The sequence below is a fragment of the Zingiber officinale genome, chromosome 1A (assembly GCF_018446385.1).
Source record: "Zingiber officinale cultivar Zhangliang chromosome 1A, Zo_v1.1, whole genome shotgun sequence".
In the NCBI taxonomy this organism is placed as follows: domain Eukaryota; kingdom Viridiplantae; phylum Streptophyta; class Magnoliopsida; order Zingiberales; family Zingiberaceae; genus Zingiber; species Zingiber officinale.
This window is the reverse complement of record NC_055987.1, coordinates 42,441,568-42,459,334: the sequence shown is the minus strand read 5'-3', so window position 1 is coordinate 42,459,334 and position 17,767 is coordinate 42,441,568. Positions and strand designations below refer to the sequence as shown.

The window sequence follows — 17,767 nt, the reverse complement described above, 5'->3', positions numbered from 1 at the left end:
ATAACAAAATTAGGGATCCAAAAAAACAAACTAAGGGTATCTTTAAAACGATAGAAAATGTATAGGTAACACAACAAAAATTTCTTATATGTAAAATAGATTAAGCAGATAATAGTGAATAAATAGATTAAGTTTACCACCAGGTTTACTATGAAGTGAGGAGTGAAAAGCCAAGTCACGTCAGAGCGCATAAAATTTTCCTGCCCAAGTTATATAGGTTCCACCACCATTACGCATCCAAAAAAACGTGTTTTCCGGGTTAACAGTTGTTAACGGTCTTTACTATCATTCACTGATTCAAAACATAAGACTAAGTTGTTTTCTAGTAGTCCTGTATACCGTGTTCTCCAGACGAACATATAGCTCCAAGAAAAACCTTTGAATCAAATGCCTCCTTCAAAATCCTGGCAAAATCCTGTAGATTCAGTAAGCTGGTCCTTTTTGTTTCGTCCCTGTGAATAAAGGGCTGTTTAGGATATGAAAGCGTGGGCAGGGATAAGGAAAGTTTTGCAGGAATAACTGTTGCGTTCTTGATAATTTTGGACGCATTAGTTATTCCTGCGCTAGAATGCAAATCCTCAACCCCAAGAATACTTTTTCTAGAATGTTGGAATTGTTATGCTAACCAATCTAAATTTCTGTTTATTTTATTCTCTAATGGTGTGTTTGTTTTGTAGGAATAATTATTATATCCCTTATGAATTTTCATGAAATAAACATTTGTGATTGATTACAAAATTGAATTTAAATACCAATTGCCATGGAATTATAATTACCTAATCAGGAGTGGTTATTTCCAAGTATGCTAGACAGGGCGGAAGAGCCAAGGCAATCTCACAAACTAGACCAGCAAGATATGTAAATTTAATAATTACTTGTAACATTCATATACAATTATAGAAATCCAAATCAAGTATTTCTATAAAGTAAACTCAGGAATTAATATTATTATTTGTCAATTCCATTCCATAAAATTTATCATGAGGGAATGGACATGTTCAGAGATGAGAATAAATTCTATTGTTAGAAGACAAGAATATGAGAGTGAAAAATGTGTAACAAGTACACAGGCAAAAAAAAAAAAAAAAAAAACACATTTGCCAATTTGTCAGTGGACTAAACAAAAAATTATAAGTTAAAATATTACTGAAAATATTGTCATATAGAGTTCAATGGAAAATTCACCAAAAATAATTGAGACAACCACAACTTGGTAGCGGTATGATGATGATGATGATAAAATAACTATTCTAGTTCTTGCCAATTTTATAGGCGAACCATTGCGGTTCACGTTATATACTTGTTTTCAAACAATATTATGATACAAAAGATAGGGGATCGAGTCTAACAGTATAAAAGGATTTATTAGTCAATCCCATTTAGTGGGATAAAAACTTGATTGTTGTTGTTTTAGTATTGGGAAATCTAAGATGAATGGAAAGTGAACTTACTGAGTCTTGTGTAAGATTTGAAAAGTGTCATGGAGAAAGAAAAAGTGGGAAATTAACGATTAATTTTTTCTAAGGTATAGAATTAGAGATAATGAGGCAAAAATAATTTGCTGTAATTTCTAACCGGCATTGAACATTCATATTCAGTCCTAGAAAAGCATGGATTACCCAACAAAAGGTTCTTGATTTGAAAAGTTTTGTGGAGAAAGAAAAGGTAGAAAATTAACTAACAAATTTTCTACACTATAGAATTAGAGACGAGGCAAAAAAAAATTGCAGTAATTTTCAAGTTATTGAACATTCCTATTCAGTCCTAGAAAAGCAAGGATTAACCAACAACTTCTTGATTTTCAATAGAGAGACAGGACAAAGTAGAATAAGTAATAAAAGGTTATTTTTATATGGCTTTTCAAGAGGAGACATACTGTGGCTCCTGGTGTCTCGGCAGAATCTGCTGCCACACCTACATCTGAATGCCTTGACTGGATGGCTATCATCATCAAAATCAATGCAATAATCCTGCAATTGAACATGTTTGCGAAATATCCATTTATCAAAGGGTAAACTAGTACTTAATTCTTTTATTTATTGGGGCAGACTGTATACATTTCAGTATCTAAACAGGAGTAGCATTAGCGACATTGTAAATTTCCAATAAATATTTAATATAATCAGACAGACTTTTTGTCTATTGAACATTTCAAAAACTAAAATATATATATATGTTTGTTTGTCAAAAAATACAGAGCAGAAGAAGTAGCAAATTGCAGCCATAAAAGGTTAAACTTGTTAAAACAAGAAAGAAACATTTTCAATCAAAATGAATTAAGACCTTAACGGAAACAATGTGAATAAAAGAGATTTTCTACAAATCTACCCAAAAAAATTTTAAATGTGTCAATGGATATAAGTAACTGTTACAGAATTTGCAATGGTGAAAACCAAAAATATATGATATTTCGATCTGTCTCTTGTTAACTATATTGATAAAAGAACAAATCTTATCCTTGAGAAGGAATAAGGCGCTCAGATGGTGAATAAGTTTTGCATGATTGTCAATTATAAAGCAATGGAGTTGAGTGAAAAGCTAGGATGTGGTCTTAAGCGTGATTTAAAAATAAACCAGTCTGTGTACGAGAGAATGATTCCAATATTGTCTTTCTAACATGGGTTACTAATCGAAATGGCAGCAAGAACCAAAGCTAACAATTATGACATACCAAACAAGAATGCCATGCCTCCCTATATCATGTAATAAAGTGTTATTATCAACCTTGATTTTTTATACTAACTCACCATGGAGATTAGATTAATTCCTGTAATCAAACACTCATACAGCACCTCGACTACCTTCTAAATAACTACAGCATGTAAGCATGAAAGAGGCAAAAAGGCTCCCACGGGTTGACGCAGTTGGTACCTACATGGGTGATTGCTCCAATAGGTCTTGGGGTCAATTCCCAATAGGTGCAAACTATCTCGCTAAGTACTTGACCTCCTTCATACGAAGGATCATTGCACTAGGACAAACGTCCACCATGATTTACCCCCTTCCAAAGAGTGTAGAGTCATCCTAAAAAGGCCCCTAAGGTGACGGCTTCACCTCTTGCTCCAATAAAAGAGGTAAAAAGGGAAATGATATCAAGAAGCTTTTATCTTATTAAAATAAACAAGCTCTCGGTTTTTTTTGGTGAGCACTAAACTTTTTTTTATTTATTAGTTCAGTCAAAACAATGCTTCTATTTTCTACATAATGCACCTTAAAGAGTATGTTGAGTATTTTTCCATTGTTACTTTATTTCATTTTTATTCATGTCCCTACTTTCAAGCCCTTTAGTTTTTTGTCCATTATTTGGCTACCACTTACTTTTTTTCATTCCAAAACCTTTATAAAAGCCTTCGATTATTTTACCTGCTATTTCCCCAGAGGCCTTAACGCTGCATATAGTTGAACTTAGAGAAACTAAAAGTAGCCTAAAGCCTAAACCCTAAACCCAGCCTTGGTGTATGCTCTAGCAAATTATAACCATAAGAACATTGATTGCAATATGCATTTTTCACAAGAATGGGGTGGTCAACTTCTTACCCATGTTAGTTCTTCATAAGCTTCTATTTTTCTTCTTGTGAAAAAAGCAAGCTGCAGACAATAGACAAATATGAGGCCAAAATGTAATAGACTGGTAGATTATGACAATTCAAAAGCTAAAACATTGATTATGGAAATTCGTACGTACATGATAGTAATGATGATCTGGTGTCTCAATTTCAACAGGAATTCCAATCAGATTTGCATCGAAGCATCTATAACCGCAAGATTAAAGGTGAATTCAATGCACTCTGCTTTAAACTATCAAAAATAGAGAGGAGAGAGAGAGTTCTTAAACTGTGAACAAGAACATTCATACCTATGGTTAATGAACCTGGCCACGTTACCATAAAAAGTTGCATCCAGACAAAGGGCTTCTTCATCTTTCAGTACACCTTCTGACCCCCAATCAGCATCCAATAGCACTGGATAAGTATGTCTTGCATTGCCAGTTGTCATGATTGTCCTATCATACAGCTCCATGTTTGTCAATATTTCTCCAACATATTCGCATACAAAAGCACCTCTTGGCAACTTGTCAAGAGTTCTTACTCCCCACCCTTTCTCTTTAGAAGTAAGAAATACCTGAAGCAGACACATATGGATCTATTAGAAAAGGAAGTTCATTTAATTGAGAAAACAGATAACTTGAGTGTTTAAATAAGGTAAACAAAAGGCCTGATTGTATAAAAGAAATTTTTGAATAGCAAGTTAATTCAAGAATGAACGGCAAATATTGCTTGGGAATTGCGACTAACCTGCAGATTGCACGTTATGCCTCTTTGTACCAAACGATTTCCACAATGCATGCTGCATCCACACTTGCTCCAGCATTCCTTGACAAACTTCCTCATTAAGTGTCCTTTACATGGCTCAGGTGAAATTGCATTCTTTATTCTTTCAATAGGGCATTCTTTACAGAAATAATGATGGTGTTTGTTTGGTTCATTAAGCATAGAGATGTATTCATCAAGAATTTCTCTTCTGATCAGCCCATCTGATGTATATGCAAACTCTCCTCCAGTCTCACGCGCGCAGGCACAAGGTAGTGGTGCAGCCAAGCAATCATCATAACAATCCGGACAACAATCTTCATCCCCAATTCGAGCAAGAGAAACATTGACGTATGCATTTTGGTAGACAATGTTTCTTGGTAGGTAGTTAAAATGTGGCGGGTAGATCTCATCACTGATTTCATTTATAACCGATATTCTTACTTTTTCTTCTCCTTTAGAAATGTCAGCTGCATTATATCGAACTGTTGCTACACTAAAAGAATTCTGCGACTGAACCATCATCAAGCTAAGTGATGTGTCACGTGCGCATACTGGAAGTTGAGGTTCCTTCAACTTCTGAACTCTTCTAACTTGACTGCTGCCTCCACTTTTTGTACTAGAAGGATCAGACATTAGAATCACACTTGAATCACTTGGTACTGCTGAAGCGGAATTATTCTTTGAGGAATCCACAGCTGGAACTGTCTGGATAGGATTTTCATGCTTATCATCAGTGGTTTTAGTGCCTAACTCCATAAAACATGAGCACATTTCTTTCATGAGATTCATGAGAGAAAAGCCCGGGTGTAGGATCCTATATGAATTCAAGCATCTATCCTCAACACATTTCAAGACAGACTCCAAGCTAGGCATGCGGAAATCTGGTTGCATGGAGCTACAACTAAATGAAAGTTTCACCTCTCCAAGCTCTGAAGAAGCTATGTCAACCGTACAAGAAGAACGATCATCAATTGATAAAGATTCTGGATTTCTCTGGTGTGCCTCGAGAGAGGATTTTTCTTTCCAACTCTTTCTCCCATCCAGTGTCATACCTTCAGAAGAAAGTATTGGATTTGAGGGAGGGATCATTGCAATGGGAGTTTCAAAAACTGGTGAATCGCTATCAAATGGCCGGTCCATTTCCCTGATTGGATTAGAAGAAAAGTTAGTGTTACGCATTCCAAAGTACTCAGTGCCAACCTTAACGTTTGGCCTTCCAACAAGGACAGGATTCCCCATTTTCCCTTGAAGTGCATTTTTATCTGTTTTACATGCAATCGGTAGACACCTCTGAACTGGTGCTAGAGAAGCAAATACATTTGCTTCGTTCAAGATTGTTGTTCCTTTGTAATTTACAGGAATTGAACTCTGTACAACTCTTTCAGAATTATAACCAACCTGAGGTGAAACCAAGCCTGTTGTCCTATTTTCAGAGAGTAACTGCGGTGAGCAGCTCCGAATTTCTACTTCCCTAGAGGAAGATTGAGGCAATATTGGCTCGACTACTTTGGTATTGCTGTTCCTAGAAGATGAAGTTGCCTCGCCTCTTTTATGACCAGATGATGATTTTTCCTCTTCAAGTCTTGCCCTTTTAGTTAACCTTCCACAAGCCAAATCAGAGCTTAATTTTGATGGTGTAACACGGATGTCACTTTCCCTACAAGACTCAAGTCCGTCACTAGAAGCTGCATCCTTCCCTTCGCCGTTTTCCTATACAATTATTCGTTGCTTAAAAATAATCAACAGATTCAAAGAAGAAAAAAAAACGAGGAAAGAATAACTATCAAACAAAACTACGAGAGGTTAACGTACATCGTCGTCCCCTATCTTCTTCCCACCGTCCTGAAACAATAAGAAAATTTTGAAAAAACAGTTATCATCAAAGAAAAATAAAATCATGAACGACCAATGACAAGCCCATATAAGAAAAATGGCGAACTCGCCTTCGGCTCTTGCATATCAAATATAGCATCGGCGAGAACCCGATAGTTCTCTGCTTCAATGTACTCCCAGTTATTATCGTATATTTTGAGAAGGTTCTTCAGCACGGGCTTGGTAGTGTTCATGGATATGCCGATGGTTCTCATCGCGTTCAGTGCGGCTGTGGCCTTTTGCTTCGTCGTTCCCGAACCCATATCACCTTAACCTTCTAATCATCAGAACAAAACCCATATCGAGAACGAAATGTTCAAAGCCCTAGATTTAAGCACCGAGTAGGCAGCGAAGAAAACTACAGTAATAACAAGAAAACAGCACTTTGAGATCATCGAGGATCACCTGGGGTTAATGAGAGGAGGCGATGCGGCGAACCCCCGGCGAACTTTGGAGAAAACCTTGGACGGAAAAGGAACACGTCGAAGTTTGGGGGGGCATGGAAGCGGAGAGGGAGGTTAGGTCATGACGGCACGGTTAGGGTTTTGGAGAGGCGAAAGGAGTCGCCATTTTTAGCTATGCAACGGGCAATATATGACGAGAACGCCTGCTTCCTTGCGTACGCTTTGAAGTAGTAGCAAGCGGAACGAGAGAGGTGAGTTCGCATGCGAGAACAGTTGGACGGATCCTATAGAACATCCCTTAAAAGAATTTCCGCGGAGGCATCTTTAACACCGTCCAATTCAGCCAGATAACGTTTAATAAAGAGAAACAATTAACGGAAGAGATTTTGGTACTTAAGAATCTACGGTTATGAATAGTCCTCGATGAGTAATTCAATGGCCGACTGCTTCACGGAATTCTCGCTCCTGAAACCGACCCGAATCAGGAAGGCTATGCTTTGAGATTCGCGCTCGATGGTTCGTCCACGTACGTTGGATGGTACCACTCCAACGTCACCCAGCCATTTTTTTTTCAAAGTCGTAAATATTAAAAAGGAAATGTCCGCATAATAAAAATATGAGTGAACTGAGCAAATTCATCCTTGTTCTTTTTAGGAAGAAACAAAAAATCAGAGGAATCGACACCTTCAGCCCGATTAATGACGGCCTACTCCTTAGTTCGCTCATCTATAAATTCAAAAACACAGCTATTCCCGATACGACAGCTCAGCTGTCTCACTAGTTCAAACGTTTCTGACCACGGGAGAATAATATTATGATTTTATTTTAATATTCGGAATGTCAAAAATTTTAAATTTCAAAAATTAACATCATCGTAATATTAATATTCATTTTAAAATGTATACAACACCAAAATAATATTATTTTTAAAAATAAAATTAATATCACTATAGTATTTTTCTTTTGAATTTGATATTATTTTTTGAATACAGCAATAGTAATTAATGAGAGGGATAAAATATAAATAAATATGCTAAATCTGAAAGTGTGTCTTAATTTTAAGTGTGGTTTGTCGAATTGTGTTTTTTTTTACTTTATAAATATTTTTTAATTTATTTTTAAAATCTTCAATATGAGTCGATCAAGCCGACCGGGGCCACGGAATGTTTATCCGGTCGCCTGGCCAAACGGGTCCGGATAACGCTTTATATATAAGACAGACTGACAATACGTCTTCGAGTTGCTTCTTCGATCCTAGAACCATTTCCTTCGACCTTTACTAGGGTTGCAAACTTCTCCGCCTACAACCGGAGAGGCGATGGTGGATGACTATGCTACAATGGATAACGACGAGGACGAGGATATCACGAGGAGGGTGCTTGGGCAGTCATCAGCACCTACTTCGAGGATAAGGGCCTTGTGCGCCAGCAGCTGGACTCCTTTGACGAGTTCATCCAGAACACTATGCAGGAGATGGTCGATGAGTCAGCGAACATCGAGATCCGCCATGAGTTCAGCATAATCCGGGTCGCCAATCCGACTTCGTCAAGGTCTGCCCTATTATTTTGGCTATCCGATTCCTTCTTAGCTCGTCCGAGAAGCCCATTTAACGGGAGAAGTGGGTTGGATTAAAAAGCTGGTTTTCTAGGAGCTTAATCGGATTTAACATGTTGCTTCCTAGATCAACACTCCGTTCCATAAAGTATGATACGACATATTACAATTTTGTAAATTTTCATTTTAGACTAAGTTGCACGGCATGCCAATTAGACGACTCAACAGTTTATACAATCTAGTTTTTGTCCTGTAATGAAATCTTCATTGATATTTCTTATCAAAAATGGGTGTAAGATATCTTGCACTTCTAAGAATCATGTTCATTCATCATATCTGATATGGGTTACAATGAGTGGATCTAGTAAATGACATGACGGTCAAAATCAAGTAACATGGCGATCAAAGTCAATGAAGGAGAATATCTCCCCATCTGGCTCTAATTGGCTGCCCAGCGCTAAGGCTCGCCGAATCGGCCTGGTCGGATTCCAAGCCGTGTGGAAAAAAATCGACCGGCCCTTAAGTCGGTGGAACATAAAGGGTTCAGTGCTTTACCCTTGAACTAAAGAGATAGTGTGCCCAGTCACCCAATACCCGATTGAGTTTAAGGATGGCCGCCTTTATAGGGTGGTCGGAATGATCGATCCAGCTCACATTCGACCAGCCATAGGCTTGATCGAAGGGAGGGCCAAACTCCTTACTCTGTATGAGCCTCTTTACATATGCCCGAATGATCTAATCACCGGTCAACCCTATGAGTATCCATTCAATAATAGAGTCAAACGAGTTTATATGGCTCCATACCAGCCTCGCATATGCATAAGTGTAAGATAGCTTTATAGATTCGGTCGGAACTCTAAGTGTGCTTTACCTACAAGTTATTATATACCGGTCAGACAAGGGGTCGACCGGGCCTAAGGCACTTTGGCTTAAAATACCGACCAAACCTCTCAGAGCATAGTTTTATTTCTCCAAAAGCCCATTACACACTCGGCCGGACAAAAGATCGACTAGCCTAAGACGCTTATCTTCATATTGATGCCCGGACGGATCTATAACATGCACGGGTTATTAGATGGATTTCCAGAACGCATATGTTATCATATTGCTTCCCAGATGGATTTCCAGTAAGTCCGGGGCACCATATTATTTCCCGAATGGATTTTACATAGCCTTCAATACATAGCAAAGCATCTTAGTATGAGGACATGCACATAAACAAAGAATCCTAATAATCTGTCAGAATAATAACTATATGTAAGGGAATATTCTTCCGAAAACTTCTTCAGGGACCATCGTGTCTCCCATCAGCAGATCATTTATAACAGCATATTTCTTCAACAACCTCACCAATAACAGAAGCTATAAACGATAAAAGAGGTATACATGTGGGTAAAGGATGTTAAGTAGGTGCCCCACAAAACCAACTGTTGGCTAGGATTTTATTGACTCTTGTGTAGGATCGAAAAGAATTTAAATATCTCCACAATGACATGATATTGTCCACTTTGGGCCTAGGCCCTCATGGCTTTGCTCTTGGGCTCTCCCCAGAAGGCCTTACGTCAATAGAGATATCTTTTCTCTTATAAATCCATGATCTTTCCCATATGTTTTCAATGTGAGACTATGTTTGCAACCTTGCAACCCTAACAATCCCCCCTCAAACAAAAGACCATAGGCTTCCCACGTCCGATCCTCGACCCACCAAGTCTTCCTGCCCCTCGTTCCACCCGACCTACTAGGACTTCATTGTCTAGCCGCAACTAGGATTTCCTGCCTGGTGTCTGGTCCTCTTGATCTGAACATGGGAGCCCCCACTTTCTTTGTTCGAGGTCAATATTGTACTCACATGACTCAATCAGACTATACCTCTTATGGACAGTCGGCAGTTAAACCTTTTGGCAGTCCGAGCTCTGATACCAATTGTAGGATTGAAAAGAATTTAGATATCTCCACGATGATATGATATTGTCCACTTTGGGCTTAAGCCCTCATAGTTTTGTTCTTGGGCTCTTCCCAAAAGGCCTCATGCCAATGGAGATATCTTTTCTCTTATAAATCCATGATCTTTCCCATGTGTTTTCAATGTAGGACTATGTTTGCAAGCTTACAACCCAAACATCTTGTAAATAAGCAACCTTTATTTTAATATAATTCAATTCAGTTGGCATTTACTTTATCTTTATACCCATGCTAGATGTATAGATAAAGTCCTTGAATATACTATAGTGAGATGTGATGGTACATATAATGGTCATCATGAAATACATCAATATTCACTTTATATTCTAAATTTGTTTCTAGTCAATTGGGTCGCCTAATAAATAAGGATAAAAGGCTGCTTGAGCTAGAGACTAGCATATGTGATATAGTGTACCATGTTTCATTGGTAAGGACAGAAAGATGTTTAAACATACAGTGCATCCCTCACACAGACTTTCCAAGTGGTTATCATTTATCTAGTGGATAAGTCTTTAGTTATGGTTATACACTAGTAGTCCTTATGACTCGGGACAACACTGAGACTCTATATGCTATGGCTGCACTTTGAATCATTTACCGACTCTATAAGGGTCATCAGGTGAGATTGGATGTAGTAACAAAACATATAGAAGTCAGTGCATTATAGTTGGGGATTCACCATACACCCACAGGTGTGGATATCTAATGTAATATATTATTTTATAGTGTATAAAGTCTCTGATCAGAGCTGTAAGATGTATTTTAGGAAAGGAGTTTCCTAGTTACACATGCGATATAACTATAAGATATGTCACATGGTTGTCTAATCAATATAGAATCCTTGACGTACCGATGGTTGTAGATTCGACCGGGATATATGAGATAAAGGGACTGTATATTAATCATAATCGACTGGTTCTTGCAAGCACTATTCAGTGATACTTAGGGAATCATGGGATGGTGCTGCTAGACGCTTTTACCATGATTCGTTGGGTGCTAATCATAATTAGTTTTGATGTTCTATAATTAAAGAGTTAATCATAGGATGAGGCTATTAAGGGTATACTCGAATAAAGGACTAGTATAGTCCTGAATCACAAAGAATTGTGAGGCTAGCTGTATCTTTGAACCATTGAGGGTCACATAAGTATTGATTTTCCTATTTCTCGTTGAGAAATTCAAATTCAAGTAGTTGAATTTGGCGAATAAAGTTTGATGTGATCAAACAGTGAATTGACAAATAAAGTTTGATATGATCAAATGTTAGAGTAATTTCTAATCAATAGAAATAAGGAGAGTGGAAGAGTTTCACACAAAGTCTATAAATTAGATTTATATTATTATAATAGTGAGCAAGTATATTTGTCGCGTTAACGATATTAGATCGTTAATATGATTACAATGGACTCGTATTATTGGGTTCTAGCAAAATTTTAAAAATCCAATAGATCAAGATGAAAGAAACAATGAACCTTGAAAGCTAAAGCCCAAGAGGAAATACAATCACATTAAATTTTGTGACATGAAAAAAATTTTAAAAAAAAGGAAAAAGGAAATTTCATTTTTAACGTGACTAGATCAAGAAAAGAAAAGAAAAATAATTAATTTTGATTTTTTTTTTCTTTTCCCCTTATCATCCACCTTCCCACCACGTTTTTTTTCCTTTTGGAGATGATGGAAGCCATTAACCCCACTTCCACCACTTCATCCATTTTCATCCATTTTGAAGAGAGTTGTGCTGCCAAGACTTTTTTGTTTTTTTGGATAATTTGAGAAAAACTTCTTTTTCTTCTTGCTTAAAAAAAAAAGATACGGCAGCCACACAACTTCTTGAGTTTTGAAGAATTTGGACATCAAGTTCTTCATCCTCTCCTTCGAGTTTAAGCAGCCACATCTTTACACTTCCTGGGAGAAATTCGGCATCCCCTTCCAAACAAAGAAGATAGAGATCTTCTCTCTCTCTTCCATCGAAAAGTCTGATCTCCTTGTTGTTGCTTCTCCTTTTTGAGAAGCATTGTTGCTGCCCACCTTCTTATAGAATTTTAGAAGGCGTAGCCCCTTGTTGAGGGCTATTAGACATCCTCTTGTGAAGGGATAATTGGGCAGCCCTTTCCTCATCTTCGAGGAAGACATTTCAATCGTCTCGACGAAAAATAACACTTCATCTCTAGTGCAATCAGGTGTTGGAAAGAGGACTCTGATCGTGAACCGAATTAGACGAAGTAAGTACGAGCTCATGAAAATAATCAACGAAGAGTTATTTTACTACAACCGAAATAGTTACAGATATCCTCAAACACAAGTTATTTGGAAGGTATGTTTATGCTTGTACTATGATTCATATTTATATTAATGCAAATAGTTTTATTTAGGTTATGCTTAAATGATCTAACATATTTATTTTAGATAGTTTAGCATGTCTAAATAAAATGATTAAATTAATATTATATGAATCAATCACATAATAGTTTATATTTGCTATGCTTATAGGATCATACTTAAACAGTTAGATTGTAATCCATGCTTTGATAAAGATCATGTTTATATTTGTTTAAAAAAATCCATACAAACATGCATTTGATTTAATTGTTAAATCATAAATAAAATTTTAAATTTTCGCTGCACATAGGAATAATTGTTAAATCATAAATAAAATTTTAAATTTTCGTTGCACATAGGAGTAATTGTTAAATCATAAATAAAATTTTAAATTTCTACTGCACATAAGAGAGTAGAAACATGATATCTGAATTTTGAATTCGATTCCAATAAACGGAAGATTCCTCGCATAATTATTGCATATCACCTAGGTTACTTAGGTTGTACACCTCTTTTTACCTAACAAACTTGACACACTTCGCCACCTCAGGATTGTGGAGGTTATGTGAGGTGGTATATAAAGGGGGAGTCCTCTCCGTAGTGGACGTATATTTTCTGAACATCTGTAACTTACTCTCGCGCGCACATTCTCTATTATTCTTCATTTACCTGCCCATACTTGTACTGACTTGGACGTCAGAGGACCTTTGCCAACGACTCCTCCTAGTTTCTAGGCGATGATGTTTTGTTGGCTCGTTTCCGTATGCGCAGGATCGAAAGGAGGCTTTGCCGTGGAGTAAAAGGTCTTTTACCAGTCAACCCTCAAATCACCGTGTCCAGCACGTCATCTCTGTAGTTTTCAGACAAAATCCATATCCATTTTAAATATTCTTTTCTTATCATTGGAAATACATTGCAATATTGCATATATATTCAGGTTTAGTTTATTTAATGTAAAACCTTTATTTTTAAAGCTTTTCTTACAATTCAAGCTTCAAATTTAATCTATTTACACCTTCGTCAAATAGCTGAATATCATGAGCCAATAACATACAACAGTGATGTTTATCTTGAATATGGTTGGGATTAGTATCTCAGTTTAAAATCATAGGCAATTAAATTTCTTTAAGCAAGCTGCAATTGGATTTTTCCCTTCTAGATTGTTATCTATGGTGTCTGGTCTGGGATAATTAAGCTTTCTCTTCAAATTACTGAAATTTTTAAGGCAGATTTCTTCGCTTTGCTGACCTATATTCCTATGCTATTTTGTAGACTATATATAAGATAAGTTTTGGGCAGATATATTTGAGCAGGCCTATGATGACAGAGTCTGATGGCGAAACTGTGACAGTATTCCCAAAAGCTGCAAGATTGAGGAATTTGACTTATCCACAACGATGTCGTTTGTCTTCTGTTGTTTCTCTGCGATTTCTGATTCATCTGATCTAACCATCTGCTGTAAGCTTTTTGAGTTACAGGTTGCAGGTGTCGTGCCAATGCTTAAATTCAAATTAAGCTCCATCAGAAGAATAAGACCAAGTGCTCTTTCTGTTGTGTTTCGCTGCAAATGGTGCAATTGGAGCGTCAATGTTCACTGGTTGCGATCAGTTGGCAACAGCTTAACTCTTGCTTATTGGTTCGAGCTCAGAGACACCAGTGAAGACCATGGATGGTATTGGTGTGAGTTCAGAGAACCAGATGAGAAGGAAGAGTGATTGGCGACGCCTGAGTTGGTCGCAGTGATTCGATACAGGTGACAGTGATTTGGCTCTGGCTGAAGACAGTGAGAAAGCAGAGCAATAAGAAGAAGGAAGAAGAGAGGTTTGCTAGTGGATTTTAAAAAAACTCTCTGTCGATCAAGCAAGTGTGCTATGTTTTTGAGCTCTTGGCTGAGGAACTTCTTCTGTCTTTGCGCTTTGCTTTCATCGTGGCTGTAAGTTTATTGTTCATTCCTTTTAGCCACTAAACTCTGTAAGTCTTGTGCTTTATTTCAAATCTTTTTTGAGACTTTGTGGAGAGGTTACTCCACCGAGAAGGAGAAATACTTAGCCGGAATCTGTCCGGGGTGTGATCTACCAAAAGATCAAGGGATCGTCCACCTTATGGATACGCCGAGAAGTATGGGCAAGTTATCCCCGAACCTCGTACATCCTTGTTGTGTTAGTGGTGGGTTGTTTCTTTTCCTTGTATCAGTTTTCCTTTTGCTTATTTCCGCTGTGCTAACAAACTTTTGTGAGGAGATTAATTGAGTTATTAGAGGAGGCTATTCACACCCCCCTCTCTAGCCATCCGAAGGTCCTAACAAGTGGTATCAGAGCAAGGCGCTCTTCATCCGGATTAACACCCTAAAGAGCAAGAAGATGGATATGAAGGAAGGTTTTAGCACCAATCGTCCACCCTACTTCGATGGAGCGGACTTCCAATATAGGAAGAGCCATATGGAGTATTATCTCAAGACCGACATCTCCATTGTTTGGATGTATACTAAAAGTCTAGCTTTTGGTATAAAACATTTATCTAGAAATAAGAATCACATTGGTCAAATGTCTACATTTGTGATAAATGTAGTTGTTCAATTAATTTATATTGTAGATAACATGGTGTGTGGTGTCACACACAAAAGATCATGTTATCAGTACCTTATAAATTATAAACAGTAGCTCACGACCATGATGGAAAGGAACAAACCATTGGAAGGTCGTAGTGTAATTAGGTGTTAGTTTATCTTCACTATATAATTACACTAGTACACTAAGAGTGTATTGAGTAGGACCATTAGAGGTCGTTTCTTTTATACTGACTTTATAAAGGAACAAAGACCTCAGTTATTATGGAAGTGTGTGCTCTTAATCCTAATATAATAACAAGCACATATATTTGATATTTATTTCTTTAATTTATCAATGGGTGAGATTTAGTTCGATGAATCAATAAGCCCGATAAGTTGGAAATGATATCACTTATAGTGTGTATTGTTGATTATAAAAGGAAACTGTGTCCTAGTAATCTAGGTTGAGAATGCCCCCAAGAGGAGCTCATAAAGATTGTCATGTTAAACCCTGCAGGTGGACTTAGTCCGACATGACGATAAAGTTGAGTGGTACTACTCTTGGCGCTAGATATTAATTAAGTGAGTTGTCAGTAACTTACTTAATTAGTGGACATTTGTTATCTTAAACACAGGGAGACTAACATACTCATGATAAGAAGGAGCCCAAAATGTAATTTGGAATTGGTGCGGTAGTTCAATAATAGTTCTCTAGTGGAATGAATTATTATTGATAAGATTAAGTTGTGTGTTCGGGGCGAGCTCGGGATGCTTAATTTTATCGGGAGACCAAAACCAATTCCTCCTCTCGGTCCCTATCGTAGCCTCTAGTATATAGAGATTTATACTCACTGCATACCCACCTTCTTACCCATCCAATGGGGCCGGCCAAGCTAGCTTGGAACCCAAGCTAGGGCCTACCAAGACCAAGTGGATGAGCCATGTAGGTGGCCGGCCAAAGCTTGGGTCCCAAGCTTAGGTGGCCGACCACTAGAATATTAAAAAGGATTTTTATTAAAATTATTTCTTATGTGGATATCATGATTTTAAAAGAGAGTTTAAAAATTAAAAATTTCCTTTTATAACTTTCTACAAAAGATTAAGAGAAGAGATTAATCTCTTTCCTTATTTGTAGTTTAAAAGGATGATTTTAATTTTTGGTAAAAACTTTCCTTATTTGTAAATCATCTACATGTTTAAAAGAGAGTTTAAAATTTGAAATATTTCCTTATTTGTTGATTAAAGGAGGATTTTAAATTTTAAGAAAACTTTCCTTTTTAACCATGTTCATGATTTAAAAGAGAGTTTAAAATTAAATATTCTCTTTTATAAGTTTCTACAAAAGATTAAGAAAAGATTTGATATCTTTCCTTATTTGTAGATTAAAAGAGATTTTAATTTATAGAGATAACTTTCTTTTTATCCACATGTTTAAAAGAAAGATTTTAATTTATTAAATTTCCTTTTTATAAACCAATCATGAAGGGATAAAATTATTGGAGAAATTTTTATAAATTTTCGGAAGCAAATAAGGATGTTTTAATTAGTGTTTAAAATTTTATTTGCTTGGAGATTTTATTTGTTATGGCCGGCCATTGTAATTTGAAAAGAGAAAATTGTTTTAATTAAATAAATTTTCCTTTTCAATGGCAAAAGAGTTAAGGAAGTTTTTATTAAATTTTCCTTATTTGCCAAGACCAAGGATTATAAAAGAGGGGGTAGAGGAGGCTTCAAGGCTAAGGGCTCTATTCTATTTTTCTCCCTCTTTTCCTTGGTGTGGTGGCCGACCCTTCCCTTTCTCTTCTCTCCTCTTGTTGTGGCTGAAATCTATCATCTCTTGGAGCTTGGAGGATGTGGCCGGATCAAGGAAGGAGAAGAAGGAGAGAAAGCATGCATCCCTTGGAGCTTGGTTGGTGGAAAATTCTTCATCCTTTGGAAGTTCTTGTGCTTGGCCGAAACTTGAAGGAAGAAGGAAGAAGGTGCCTAGGTGGTTCTCATCTCGGAAGATCGTTGCCCACACAACGTCCGAGGTTAAAAGAGGAATACGGTAGAAGATCAAGAGGTCTTTCTAAAAGGTATAACTAGTAATTTTTCTTTCCGCATCTTACTAGTTATTTTGGAAATAATACTAAATACAAGAGGCATACGATTCTAGTGTTTCGAATTTGTTTTCGATATAGTGTTCTTTTGTTTTTCTTTTCCTTGTGATTTGATTGTTCTTTTCGGTTGACCTAAAGTTATTTTAGGAAATTAAATATTAACTTTCCTTAAAAGGTTTTGTCTAGTCGGTGGTGGTTGCTCCCATATCCAAGAAGGTCATGTGCCTCGCCACGTCAGTACTGGGAACCAATTTTGGAAATTAATATTTAATGGAATTAAATAACTTAGGTGATTTGGATCAAACGTGTTAAGTTCCGCAGGAGATTCAAGTCAAAACCTAAAAGAACAAATAGATTAAGTTTTGGATCAAACGTGTTAAGTTCCGCAGGCGATCCAAAATTTAATTTAAAAGAACACATGGTAGCTAGGAAAAGGTTCAGACCTTTGTTCAAAATTTTTGTACAGTGGAACCTCTAGGTTTTCCGAGTAGCAACCAACAATTGGTATCAGAGCTCGGGTTTTGCCTCTGTGTATTTGGTATTAGTTTAATTATGCACATGTCATACATAATTTAGGCAGGTTAATAGTAGGATGCGCTAACTTTGTGGATGCAGGATCTAACTATTATGGCTTATAGTTATTATGTGTATGATTGGACCCTTGGACATGTCAAGGGCATTTTATTGTGTGTGCAT

General features: G+C 36.9%; 1 protein-coding gene and 1 pseudogene across 1 annotated transcript; one reads left to right on the top strand and one right to left on the bottom strand.

Moving 5' to 3' along the window:
- Window positions 1-208: 208 nt before the first annotated feature.
- Window positions 209-5,551, bottom strand: LOC122023821 (histone-lysine N-methyltransferase SUVR4-like). The gene is made up of 6 exons (XM_042582193.1): window positions 4,296-5,551; window positions 3,857-4,122; window positions 3,686-3,752; window positions 3,538-3,588; window positions 1,877-1,970; window positions 209-452 (listed from the first exon to the last, which is right to left on the bottom strand). The coding sequence occupies exons 1-6, from the start codon at window positions 5,490-5,492 to the stop codon at window positions 424-426; spliced, it is 1,704 nt and encodes a 567-aa protein (XP_042438127.1). The 5' UTR covers window positions 5,493-5,551; the 3' UTR covers window positions 209-423.
- Window positions 5,552-7,907: 2,356 nt separating this feature from the next.
- The window catches only part of LOC121997705, a 74,352-nt pseudogene continuing 64,492 nt past the window's right edge, over window positions 7,908-17,767 (top strand).

Coding starts and splice junctions, on each gene's coding strand:
- LOC122023821 (XM_042582193.1), bottom strand. CDS start 5,492: ATGCGTAACACTAACTTTTCTTCTAATCCAATCAGGGAAATGGACCGG. Junction 3,753..3,856: donor GCCAGGTTCATTAACCATAG/GTATGAATGTTC, acceptor TTGCGGTTATAG/ATGCTTCGATGCAAATCTGA. Junction 453..1,876: donor CCGAGACACCAGGAGCCACA/GTATGTCTCCTC, acceptor CTTTATTCACAG/GGACGAAACAAAAAGGACCA.